General features: G+C 46.4%; 1 protein-coding gene across 27 annotated transcripts in view; it reads left to right on the plus strand.

The window, feature by feature from the left end:
- The window catches only part of JAKMIP3 (Janus kinase and microtubule interacting protein 3), a 94904-nt gene that overhangs the window by 64733 nt on the left and 17011 nt on the right, over nucleotides 1-13160 (plus strand). For 8 of the 27 annotated variants that reach the window (XM_074875573.1, XM_074875572.1, XM_074875576.1 and 5 more), the window contains 11 exons: nucleotides 172-255; nucleotides 3069-3131; nucleotides 3517-3615; nucleotides 4623-4721; nucleotides 4811-4870; nucleotides 7608-7673; nucleotides 8124-8192; nucleotides 8287-8364; nucleotides 11506-11709; nucleotides 12040-12105; nucleotides 13010-13051. In XM_074875573.1, the coding sequence (XP_074731674.1) occupies nucleotides 172-255; nucleotides 3069-3131; nucleotides 3517-3615; nucleotides 4623-4721; nucleotides 4811-4870; nucleotides 7608-7673; nucleotides 8124-8192; nucleotides 8287-8364; nucleotides 11506-11709; nucleotides 12040-12105; nucleotides 13010-13051 (930 nt within the window). Of the gene's footprint in view, nucleotides 1-171; nucleotides 256-3068; nucleotides 3132-3516; nucleotides 3616-4622; nucleotides 4722-4810; nucleotides 5139-7536; nucleotides 7674-8123; nucleotides 8193-8286; nucleotides 8365-8443; nucleotides 8524-11505; nucleotides 11710-12039; nucleotides 12106-12978; nucleotides 13052-13160 lie in introns of those variants that run through there. The other 19 variants (XM_074875586.1, XM_074875587.1, XM_074875591.1 and 16 more) reach the window with 13 other exon arrangements.

Genomic DNA, 13160 nt, shown 5'->3' on the forward strand with positions numbered 1-13160 from the left:
ATTAATGACTAATGTTACGTGCTTAGCTGCAAATTTATTCTGCCAAAGAACTTTAAAAATTATTTGTTAAAAGTATTTGATGTTCTAAGTCTTTTCTATACCTGTGTTAGCTTTTGTCTTTTAGAGGAGGTTTGATTTATTACTTTTTTCTTTTTCCCTCCTATCCCACAGACACGTGAGCAGCTCCAAGCAGAAATACACCGCTCTCAGGCTCAGATAGCAGACCTGGAGAAGGCCCTGGCTGAGCAGGGGCAGGTAACGCATCGGCCTTCGTGTGGGGGTGGGAGGGGGCTCCGGAGATGTGCCTGGTCGTGTTGCTGTATAATGCTGCAGGTGCTCGTGAGTGTTGATGTATGTATAGAATAACCCCGATGCCACTTTTCAGTAGCTGTTTCATTTCATACAAAGCAGACGTGCTAGGGAAGCAATTACTGTCCTTGTCCATATGCGCTGCCGTCACCTACCCCGCACAACCCCCATCACCACTGCACCCCTGATTCAGGCTTCAATGGAACCTGCTGAGTACTATTTCAATAAGCACGTTAATTAATTGAAAAGAAAGCCCTTAATACATGTGGTCTAGTGCGTTGCAAGGAGAGTCAGGCATACAAGGGCTTTTGAAAACCCCACTCTCCATATTTACATGTGGCAGTAACTGAAACACCAGTCCCCAGCGCCCTGAGTCCCATCAGCGCTCCTGTGCTGGCCCCTACAATAAGCACCCCCTAAATTGCTCCAGCATGCGGGACGTCTCACAGTAAGGGAGAGCACAAGTCACCTGGGAAAGGAGTCCCTGAACTCGCTACCTGAAGGCAAAGTGGGTGCCACAGACCTAGAGCACACCAAGAATTTCTCTGTGTGGCCGGAGAGGAAATGTGTTCCTGTGCTCCTTGTCTCTGCCCGGAGTCCCAAAGCACAGGCTCTGTTTGGCACCCAGCTGACAGCCATGCCCACCGGGCCTCCTCTATCCCTTCACTGCCCCCAGCTTAAAATTGCTCTTTGTTGTTTTATTATGCATCTCCTGAAAATTAAATCCGTGAATAACAGGTCAGTTCCCTTATCCCTTTGAAGATTTATATAGTATTATGGTAAAGAGAAAGTATTATGAAAGAGTATTATGGTAAAACAATTGTGTTTGGCAAGAAGTCGGTCTACTTTAAAACCTCATAGACTACTAGTATCTGTGATGCTTAGGAGAAAATTGAGAAGGTAAAATAAAGGAAGAGTATTTATTTCCTAATGAAATGTTTGTTTAGCAAATGTACAAGTAAGCTTTCCTTGCCAGCAGCTTTCCTTGTAGCACCACAAGATTCTTAAAAGGAGAAAAAGCAGGTGTTAAATTAGAAAGTGGTTAAACATTTCAAGGGAAGGAGGAAGTGCACACACAGGCTGTGTATTTTCAGCAAAACCAAAGTGGTTCTCATCACGTGAAAAAATTTGCTGTGAATGCTTTCCTTAAACTCAGAGTGAATTTGTGTATTAGGGCTATTTGAAGTGTCCGGTTCAGCTGTTTGTGTAGTTCACCATGCAGCCTGTTCATCGCTTGTCAAATCATCTCAGTCATTCTTTCAAAAAGGATTTATTTGAAATACAATTGAATAATCTATGAAACTGCACTCTAGGAAATTTAGTCTAAATGATAAAGATGAAGCACATCACATTCACCCAAACACCTATTGAGCTCTGCCGTTTTCATGCCATCAGGCATTATTAAGGTGTCTTATTTTTGCCTTGATGTGTTAAGGCTCACACCTGGTAATTTTAATTCCTGAATTCACTGCAAGGTGTCTGCCTGCACATGACTGGCTTATTCAAGGCTGGCTCCGTAGTCTGTCACCTTGGCCTGACCTTGAGATTCCACTCTGCAAAGCCAGCCCCGCTCGAGGTCTGGGCAGGTTTGGGTGCCACTGCAGCTTTTGGTGGGTGACATTCAGCGCCTGGCACAGACCATGCTGTACTCTTGGCTGCTGCATGCCATTGGATCCCTTTGGGCTGCAGTGCTGAGTCCAAATATTTGCCATTTTTCTATGTCCTTGCCTAGCCAGTGTCAGAGAATTCTCCCTCGTAATGTTCCCCAAACAGAAAAGGCCTGATGGGGTTGGGAGTTCCTGCTTGGGTGGCTCTGAATGCTGCCAGCGCAGTCGTGCGGTCCCGCGGGTGTGGGAGGACCCTGCGCCCACGTCCGTGCCACTGAGATCAGGGATGTCCCGGCAGCAGGGGGCAGCTCGAGCCAAGCACCCCGAGCCCACCGCGCGGCTCGGGTGAGCGAGTCCGTCCTGGCAGCAGCTCAGGCAGCCCGGAGACGGACATAAAGTAGCACGGTGCAGGAAAACGTTAAAAGGAAAATGCACCTTAAATTGGGAGAGTACAGAGTTTAAAACCAGCTCGCACACGGGAATCCGAAGGTGATAAAGAAAGGCACAGAGAATGAAATGTCACGGACTGCAAATATCCAACCCCCAGCTGGAAGTACAAGACATGTTCCCAGGCTGTGTCTAGCTTGTGTTTGTGTCTTACTTTTCCAGCCAAAAAACCCAAACAAACAAACAAAAACCCAAAATACCCCAGAAACAAAATGTTTTTCGAGAAATTTAAAATAATACTCAATCACTGGCTCCTTACCTTTCCAGCTTAACCTCATCTTATTGTTAACCTTACTGATAAACAGGGTTCTGGGTTCTGTGGTTTTATATATCCACCAGACTAAGAAATTAGTTTCAGAATAAGGTTTATTTTGCCTAGTGTTCAGAAACATGTAACTTGTATTCAGTATAATTGAAATTTTATAGTAACTGCATAGCTAGAAATATCCCTTTTAATGCAAACAAATCTTTTATCTGAAAGCGTTTTTTTAATCATTGGAGTGTTTCTATTCCATTTGTATACCACAGGCTGTTAAAATAAGACAGAAAGGGTGAGCTTTCGTATTGTTGGAAATAATGGAATTACAATTTCATATGCAATATTATTCTGTCCCTCTGGATGTGTGATTTAATGAAATATTTGCTACTATGTTCATGCTAAATGTTGCCAGCTTCACCTACAGTATTGGTCTTTTCTCTTTCAAGGACATGAAGTGGATTGAGGAGAAGCAAGCATTGTACAGAAGAAATCAAGAACTGGTAGAAAAGGTGTTCAATGTTTCTATTCATATTATTCAAATAATATTTGTAGCTAAGGACTGCAGGAGGTGCAATATTTTCGTCTGTATCATAAAGCTCTACTGGAAATAATTGGCTTATAATAACAAGATCCTTACAGCCCTGCCAGAAAAAGTGGTTTCCTGGCGTTCCCTCTTGCCCCATACGATGTCCCGGTGTGAGGACGTGGCTGTGGGGAGGAGCCCCACGTGCCCCCAGCGCTGCTGCTGTGGCCCCCACTCATGCTGGCCCAGGGGCTGGGCTCAGGCCCTGGGCGCTCACACTGAGCCCGACCTTCCCCCAGCAGGGTTGGAGCATGACGGGTCTCAAGTGGCACTCTGCAAAGGGTGCTGACACACGTTGCTTTGTTTTCCAGATAAAACAAATGGAAGCGGAGGAAGCTCGCTTAAAACACGACGTCCAGGACGTTAAGGATCAAAACGAGCTCCTGGAGTTCAGGATCTTGGAGCTTGAAGTGAGCACGTGTTGCAGCCGGGGTCCTGCCCGCCTGCGCTGGGTGGCACAAGCCATGGCTGGGGCACCGCAGCCTTGGGAACTTTACTCTAGAGAGCTGCATTGCACTGAATGAGACCAAAGAGTTTGGTACAAAGTGCTAGTAAAAGAGGGAAAAAAACCCCAAACAAGCACCCAGGGATCAATACCGGTATTCTCGATAGGTTGTTCTGGCACTCTCACTACTTGGGTAATTGTAAGATCCAGATCAGCTTATGATGTAGATACACATTTTACTATACTCCATCTGTCCTGAAAATGCAAGGCGATAAAGCCAGAACAGATCATACATGGGAAAGAAAAAGAAAAAGGAACTCTTTTTTCATTGCCAAAAATCACTGCGGCGTTTCACCTCTTGCTAAACCAGCAGAGAAGGAATCACGTGGCCTAGACTGCTCTGTTTACTCCACTCAGCCTTCTGTTTTCTGTATCGTTACCTGTAGAAACAGAATCTATAAGCTCTTGGAAACTGTTTTCTAAATTCTCCGAAGGGAGATTGACAAAGCAGCCACTTACAAGAAGAATTTGAATGCTATTTATTTACACTAGGTATAAGTGTATAGTTTTGTTCAAATATGTAGTCAAAATAATAGGTAAGTGGTCATGACCGCTGCCCAGTGAAGAAGCGTGGTGGGAAAATATTAGCACTGTTAATAAATAAGTCGACCCTGCTTTGTGGGGAGGAGGAGGTCTTCCCTCTCAGCCCCAAGTGCCCTCACAAAAGCACGAGGTCTGGCCAGAGAAACGGCTCTTGCCCCCGGCTGTCGGTGTGACTGGCCGCAGGGTGTGGCAGGCAGGGTTCCTGTGCTCTCTGCACGCAGAGCAAAGCCCCTCAGCCACAGCATTGCTTTGCAGCGCGGTCGGTTAGCGCTGGCCTTTTTCAGACCACAGCTACCCCTACCCAGTTCTTGGCGAAGCTGTGATTTGTGACGTAGGTCGTGGCTCACCAAACGGTTGTTGTTATTTCAGGAGAGAGAGAGACGATCGCCTGCCATCAACTTCCACCACGGTCCTTTTACAGAGGGGAAGAGCCCTCTCCAAGTCTACTGCGAGGCAGAAGGTGTAACAGTAAGGGATTCTCGTTTCCTATTTTCCTTTCCCTAAATAAAATCAGACGCTCTGTTCTGACTCCTGGTTTTCCATTTCTCTCTTGTTAGGACATAGTAGTAGCAGAGCTGATGAAAAAATTGGACATTTTAGGGGATAACGCCGTAAGTGTATGTTCCTTTAATAAATTGTGCATGCTTTGGTAAATATTTGTCCTCACGTTAAGTTAGCAAAGCCTTCTTGGTTTGCTACTGCACAGCCTGTCCTCCCTGTGGTCAGAGCACTGGGCTCCCAGCTGAGCATTTTCTGGCTTTTTAAGGTTCTGTTAATAGCCGTCTGATCAGAGCCATGCAGGGGCTTGGTGTCACAAATTGCTTTTCATTTTTCAATGATTTGGAAAATATTTTGAAACTTTGGTGTTTGTTTTCTTCTGGCCGCTGTTCCCACATGGTTTCTTTATTTGCTTACTCTGCATTTGCTTTGCTTTTGCGTTTTAGCAGCCGTGTACTTTAATTTCGTCTAATAATCCATAAACCTTCGGTAGCAACCAGGGTATTAAACAGAAAGTTCCAACAGCAGTGTGAAAAGAAGAAACAAATAATAAGAAATTTGAAAGTATTTCTCCTTTAGCAAATGGAATTGAATCATTATACATATAGTTATGTATATAGAAGAGATACTGTCTCTTTTTCCTGTCCTCTCCCCTGTCAGCAGAGCCCCAGAGCCCCCGTGCTGTGAGGGGCAGAGGGAGAAGAGCCCCTCTCTAGCCCAGGCTGTCACAGAGCCCTTGGTCACTGCGGGGCTCCTCCCTGGGAGACCCCCCTGCCGACACCGGCTCTGCAGAAGGGTCCCCCCCATCCCCCGAGCTGCCCCAGCTCTCCCTGTGCCCCTGGACCGTTCAGATACCAGCCTGAACACTGTCCTCAGGGCCACGGGGGCAGCCTGCAGCCGCCTCTCGTCCGCCTCTCCAGTTAGACCAGTTGGGTCATCGTGTCTCCACTGTCCCCGATCTCTGATACCTGCTCAAGTCAGGAGTTAGTGGAGGACCTGAAACACAATGGAGCAACTAATAGTCTTCACCACTGCTGCAGTTAATGATATTCACACTGACAGAAATAGGAAGAATCCTAAAACCTTGTGTGTGCAAAGATTAAAAAAAAATGCGTACAAGTTTAATCACTGATGAGCTAAGACTGACCCTGCTAATGTGTCAAGAGATAATGCCCATCGATCTATTAATCCCTGTAGTAATGTCTTCAGTGGAATTATTAATGTCAGGTTAGTTACATGCAGAGTGATTTGGAACAGTGTCCTGAACAGGCAACTTGGACACGAACAGGAACAGAAAAAGTGATCTTTTCTCACATTTTCTATTCCCTTTCATTTCCTCTTGGCTTCTTTATTGATATTAATGATCCCTAGTCTGTAATGTTATTTCCTTCTGATTTGTTTTCCCTATTACATAAAACAACTAACTTCCAGATATGACACAAGGGAAGTTCCCAGTTCCCAACTCAGATAGCTTTGAGCTAACAGTAGACCGTTGTTACCACCTTTTTTTTCCCCCTGTTTTTGCGTGTTTAACATCACAGACTCAGCCACCAATGGCAGACCCTGCCCCGTGGCTGCACTTTGTCATGTCTGGCTGTGAGGGAGTCTGGGAAAGTGAACCCATGTCCTGCCTGTGTGCAAGTGATTCACAGATTCACAGAATAAAGGTTGGAAAAGACCTTGAAGATCATCCAGTCCAACCATTAACCTCACACTGACTGTTCTCAACTCCACCAGATCCCTCAGCACTATGTCAACCCATCTCTTAAGGATTCCATCCTTTTCTGTGCATTTTCCCACTTGGGTTTCCGTAAAGCCCCCCCTGGCAGCTTCTAGCTGCTTCCCGCTGAGTTAAATACTGCTTTGAGTAAGGCAAAGCCTTGAGAGAGCCCTCCAGGAGCAGAGCAGAAGGTCGGGGGGGTGCGGTACATCCCCTGTGGACTACGGGGCCGCTGGGGAGAGGCACAGAGCGGGGCTGAGGCACACAGCTGACCTCCTCTGCCTCACAGGCAGTGGGGTCGGGGCAGGGGACAGGTCTCCCAACAGCAAAAAACACCGTTCGTATGCTGTGTGGACAGTTGCATTTTTAATGTAACGTAATTTGTTTTAAAAAAAATTACTTACTGTTATGGAAGAGATAATTTTCAGGGTCCTTGGGAAAAGCCTGCTCCCATCCCGGCCGGCCAGCACGTTCGCTGTGCCCAGCCACACGCGGTAAACCGGAGTTCACCGTAGTGGCCCTGCGGGAACAGGGCTGCTGGGTCTCTGCACCCGAGCAGGTGCAGGGCCCAGCCTAGGAGGATTCACCTCTCCTGCTCCCGATGTGGTCAGAGGAAGAGCAAAGTTTGGGGTGAAATGCAAAACATAGCTTCAGTACCTCAGTTTTTTAAAAAAGCAACAAAACATGGATTGAATAGCTAACGTCTTAAATGTTTTCCAAAATCATGACTTGGCCGTGCAAAATCAGGACTGTGTATTAACCTACCGTGCAGGTAATGAACTGAAGGACTTAAGACCGCATCTCTTTTCTCAATGGCACATCGTGCTAAGCTTGATCTTGTCTTGTGTAACTGTGTGTTTATTCCTTGTGGGGTAAAAATAGGTCCAGTGTCACCTTTTTTCTAGTAAATGTGGGAATTTTAGAAAAATTAACTATACGTATGATAAGAATTCAGCATGAATAGTTACAACTGTTTTTACAACAATGTTGCATTACAATACTGATTTTCTTTGCCTTAGTTCATTGTTCCTCGAACATATTTAATTTCGTATTTATTCAATACAGCAGTGGCCCCAGTAGTGGATTAATAACAAGACACTGGGATTTGTTGTAATTCTGTTCTGCTTTTGGTGCAGAATCTGACCAATGAAGAGCAAGTAGTTGTTATACAAGCAAGGACAGTCCTCACGTTGGCTGAAAAGGTAATAACAACTGCATCACTCCTCGGTAAACGCCTGTGGTGAAAGCATCTGACCCCCTCAGAACAGCCCACTTGAGGGCACCGGTGATGTGAATGACGGCTGCATCACAAAACGCCATGGTTCTTTATGTGGAAGTACACTTAGGCTAGTTTTCATCAAAATAAAGGTGACGTTCAGGCAATAGAGACAGACATTGCTTATTTTCAAGTGTTACTTAATTGGCAAAGCGGTTAGAAGGTAAATGGCTAGGCTTTGAAATAAAGCTTTTTTCCATCACCAGTATATATAAAAGAAAAAATGTAATTAATTTTTCCCCAGATACGTAGTGAATTTAACTCAGTACTTGCAGTGTGTGCTGGCACACCCTGGAGTCCCAGGGAGAGCGGAGCGCGCAGTCATGCTGCCTCGGCTCTCTGGGCTGAAGCACCTGCTCTCCGTTTCTGTGCACAGTGGCTACAGCAGATCGAAGTGACGGAGTCTGCGCTGCAGCAGAAGATGCTGGACCTTGAGAATGAAAAGGTACTCAGGGACGGGGGGATCGAAGCGGCGGCGGGGAGAGCCCTCGCGCTGCGGCCTCGGCGGCTGTGCTGACACCTCTGCCTTGTGTCCCCAGGAGCTGTTCAGCAAGCAGAAGGGCTACCTGGATGATGAGCTCGACTTCAGGAAACAGTCCTTGGACCAGGCTCACAAGGTGAGGAGAATCAGTCCTGACTGAATTGTGACATCTTGATTAACTTTCTTGTGTAATACGTGTGGTCTGTCCTCTATAGAAAAGCCCCCTGCTTCAGACTGCACTGCTCGTGGCGTGACCGAGGACTAACGAGGCTGAATTTTAACCAACTCATCTATGCCCTGCACTGATAATGAGTTCCTTAAGACAGAGTTCCTTGTGTTTGGGTGGTCCTTGCAGGATCAGGACCTGAATGTTTACTTATTAAACACAAGTTTTAATTTAGCAGAGGTTTCAGTAAACAAAGAAATAAATAAGAAGAAATAAATAAGAAAATTACTAACTTCTCTTTTCCTTCCAAAATAGAGATTCTAGCCTAGACATTTCCTTAGATCTTAGATTACAGCCTCTGTAACCAAAACAGCTGGAGGCATTGGGTGATTCTATGAATTTGAAACAAAGCTGCTTTTAGGTCAGGTTCATCACTAGCTGATCCTAAGCCATTTCAACCATCTCATCAGTCATCAGTTGTCTTGTTTCCTTCAGTTAGAGAGAAGTTCAATACGTACTCATGAAAGACATAAATGCATAATTTTTCATATCAACTTATTTAATTCTTTCAGTTCCATTTAAATCTTGAGCACAGTTACACTTTCTGAGAAGCAATGAGTATTTCTGCCTCTTTTTCTGGATACCTGTTATCTATTTGTATCTCAAACCATTTGGGGGAGCTTTTACTCAGCACACTTTCTGTTCCTGCAAGGATGATTCTTAAGACCAGTTTTGCCAGATGCTGAGCTGTATCTGGAACCAACGCCTATGCACAGTGGAAACCCCTGGAGGTACACAAGCCCCTCTTGCCTGCTGTCTCAGCCCTGAAGCCAGATTATCTCCCGCAGCCTCGAGCTGTTCTGAGAAGTGGTTTGGTGCAGCCAAAGGCTGAGCCTGTAGGACTCGTCTTCAAAGATAAGCCCTGAGGGAGGTGATCCCCCTGTGTCCTGGGCGAGTTCTGACACACATCCATAAATCTGAGCATGCAGAAACGTGCAACAGCAGCAGAGTGGGAAAAATCATACAGCATCACTTGAAACTCCTGGTAGTGTGCTGGTGTTGGCAGGAGGGCTCGGCCGCGGAGCCGTGGCCAGCAGCGCCGGTTTACTCGGCAGCCCTGCGTCTCACGGCCGCTCGCTCTCCCTCCATGCACAGTCAGCTCCAGGGTCCCAGATTTACTGCAGGATCCAGCAAAAACTCCCTGCTCCTTGGCTCTGCCGCTTGCGGAGAGGGAACAGCGTTGCAAACTGCGTTGTGGCCCATGCAGGAGTCGCTGAGGTTAAATTAAATGCTGTTAATTGCATTTAATTGCAATGTTAATTGCAATTAAATGCTGTTAATTGCATTTTCCTGTATTTAAAGGCATCATGTGAGTGTCCCCAGGCAAAGCGGTGGGCTTTACTCCTGGGCACAAATGCAACCTGAAAACAGCAAGAAAGTTTCGTTCTGCCCCAAAATGCAAGTGGCAACAGCTTTTTTGCTTTGTATAATTTGTTTCGTGTCCATGTTTCCTTTGTGCCCTTGAGATGAGGAGCTGCTAATCTTCCCCGCTAACTGCAGCCAACAAGATTAACAGCTGTAACCACTGAGCTTTTTGCACGGTTTTCACTCCCTTTGGTTGCTGGCGGGGGATTTTGCTCCGAGAAGCACTTGGCTCGCACAGAGACTCCTGACACCGCTGCTGCTCTGGAGACGGTGAATTTCCCCACACTCTTCTTTCTTCACAAGCCAATATAATTGGAGAGGGATAGCAGTTGTATGACTGAGGTTTGGGGCCCAACAGAAATCCGTGTTTCAAATAACAGCATTTTGTTAGGACAGTTACAGTTAGCAAGGACATTGGCATTATTTTTAAAAGGGAAAGCAGAATTTTCTTCTGAGATCCGATCTGATCTTCCCTGCAGAGACACCACAGTTACTGTCTTTCAGTTACCATCACTATCCGTAACTCCTGCCATGGTGTTAGTCTTGTGAGTGCTTGCATTCTTCTCTCCTGGCTCTGCTAAACTGTTGTAAGAAAACACCACCAGGAGCCTCAGGTGTAAAAACTTGTTGAATTGCGCTGGATTATCACGACAGGCATCTGTGGCTTTTTCAAACAGAGGTCTAGAGGTTCAAGCTGCACTAGTGCAGCCACATTCTCCTGAGGCCATGGAGAGCTCTGCCAGATGCCACCAGCTTTGGAGAGGGTGTGCAAAGGTGCTGTCAGTTGCTGCTTTGTCTCTTGCTCTGTATCAAACTTGCTGAAAAAAGCTTTTGGCTTACTTCTGGCTTGCATGAGGAATAGCATTTATCTTGGACGTTGAAGCAGAAGGACTGTCCGGCAAGGTCACCTGCCCTAGGAAGGTCCTGGGCTCGGTGGCCCTGCAGAAGCATTGCCAGTCCACTTCCTACACACTTCTACTTCTCAGTAAACCCAGAGGGTGCACCCGCCTGTGTGTGAGAGACATTTTCTGATGCAGTAAAGGCTTTGCAGCCTGAGACTTGCAGGAACAGAGCCCAGCTACCACATGTGTTTTTTCTGAGCATAAAGCCTCTTGGAGCTGGCAGCTCTGCCAGAGGAGGTGCTGGAAACGCCATCACATGGGGCACTTTAAGCTCATTGGTACAAAATGCTGTAAGCACGCAGCAGGGAGTTGTTCCTCTCTGGCAGGAGGATGGACTGGTGCCCTATCCTCTGCTGCTGCTGCCAATAGCTGGGAAAGGTGAACTGAGAGACTGAACACTGAATTTAAAAAACATGTAACTCACAAAAGGAGCCATTTATGAACCTCTTTTTCCCTTTTCCTTTTTTTCTGCCTTTTCTCCCCATAGCCATCTCCCCACCTCCAGAAGGGAGTAGTTGACACCCATATACTTTTTGAGAGGCAGGTTAGGCTGAGTAAGGGGCTGTCCCAGTGCCAGTGCAGCTCAGAACCCCACAGCATAAAAGCAGCCTGAAGTATTTCCCCCCAGGACTGAGTTTTCTGCACAGTCCTGGGTGGGAAGCTCAGCACACAACTCCTTCACCACTCCCGTTGCCTGACCAGGGTAGGGTTTTCAGTTCCTCACAAAATCCTCGTCCAAACAGAGACAAGGTCAAGCTGACAGCCTTATATTGTTTTTGATTAGCAAATTCTGGAATTAGAAGCCATGCTCTATGATGCCCTGCAGCAAGAAGCTGGAGCCAAAATTTCCGAACTTCTTTCAGAAGAGGAGAAAGAGAAACTGAAGAGTGCAGTAGAGCAATGGAAGAGGCAGGTCATGAGCGAGCTCCGGGAGAGGGACGCCCAAATCCTGCGAGAAAGGATGGAGCTCATTCAGCACGCGCAGCAGGTAGGCGCTGCTGCACGGGCACAGCGAGATCCGGGGTGGGACTGTCCCTGACCTTGTGAGCACCAGCCTCTCCTCATAGAGCTGTACCAGAAATGGCTGGTCCTGGGGCCAGATTTGGATTTGCCTTGGATAATCCTTGCAAACAGGGCATTTTGGTTTTCATTGATTTGTCGCGCATAGTGACATTCACAGAGGGCTCATCTACAGCGTAAAACCCAATTTTTTTAAGAAGCACAGCACATACAATTTATATCTCCAAAAATAATGCATCTTCTGGGTACATCTGTATTTGGTTGGTTAATAAATATTTTTTTATTTGAAATCTGACAGAGAATTAAAGAGCTAGAAGAAAGAATTGAAGGCCAAAAAAGACAAATAAAAGAGTTAGAGGAAAAGGTAAGGTAATGCAGATGAAAGTTATTGTATGTGCACATGACCATATATTCATTTCACCTTGGCTAAGAAAACAATCGTATAGAAAGTTTGTGTTTGTTAGCGCAGTGAGCTAATGTGAGAGTGCTCCAGGAAACCCATTTTGCATTGGCATTAGTCCCTCTGAGAAGGAAAGGTTACCAGCTTAAACTGAGTCTTTCCTTCTGTTATCCTTCAGTAAAGTCCAAAACACAGGACTCTGCAGGGCTGGGGGGTCTGTCTGCCCTGGGAAGGGAGTGGTGGAGAGCCGCCGGACAGCCGAGGGCGGAGGTCAGCATGTGCTCTGGGGAAGGAGCCCGGGGTCTTTTCTCCCTCCCGTCTCCAGCATTTGCACGTGCAAATAACACACGTGGCTGATGTCATCTAGCTTTCTCCAGTCCAGCCATAGCTGTTGAATTTTACCCTAAAATTACCCTCATCTGAAACCATCTATTTCTAGCGAAATTGCCATGGGAGAACTTGTTCAGGTACAACAGGGGCTGAGCTGGACTTTTCACCTGAAACCAAACCCAAACCTTAACAATGTTCGTTTTGGGGTTTTTTTTTGAGGTATCAGAAGAATTCAGCTGATTTTTTCCTCCCCATTTTTCCTGAGCCCTTGGCTGCGGCTGGGCTGGACTCCGCTGGGGCAGGAGATGACTCTCATCTGTCTGAGGGACGCGGGGGCTCGGGCTGAGCCAAGCCCTCAGAACCTACTTCACACTTTATATTTCTTTTCAACTGAGAGTTTTGTTGCACTCTGTCTGTAACCACAGCTTATTTCTCAGCTAAACACACTGTAAACTCTTATTCTCTTTCTTCTCTTCCATTTTTTCCTCTCTTCCCTCCCCTTTTCAGTTTTTATTTTTGTTTTTATTTTTCTCTTTAGCTTTCATTCTTTGGTCATAGTCCTTCAGGCCACATGCAGAAGGTAAGCCCCTGGTGACTTCTCCTCTTGTAAAGCATCAGAGCCTTCCCCTTGCTACTCAGGATGCTTCAGCAGTATTGGGGGGGTCTCCTGGGCACCTCAGATGACCCAA

This window comes from Strix uralensis, chromosome 7 (genome assembly GCF_047716275.1).
Source record: "Strix uralensis isolate ZFMK-TIS-50842 chromosome 7, bStrUra1, whole genome shotgun sequence".
In the NCBI taxonomy this organism is placed as follows: Eukaryota; Metazoa; Chordata; class Aves; order Strigiformes; family Strigidae; genus Strix; species Strix uralensis.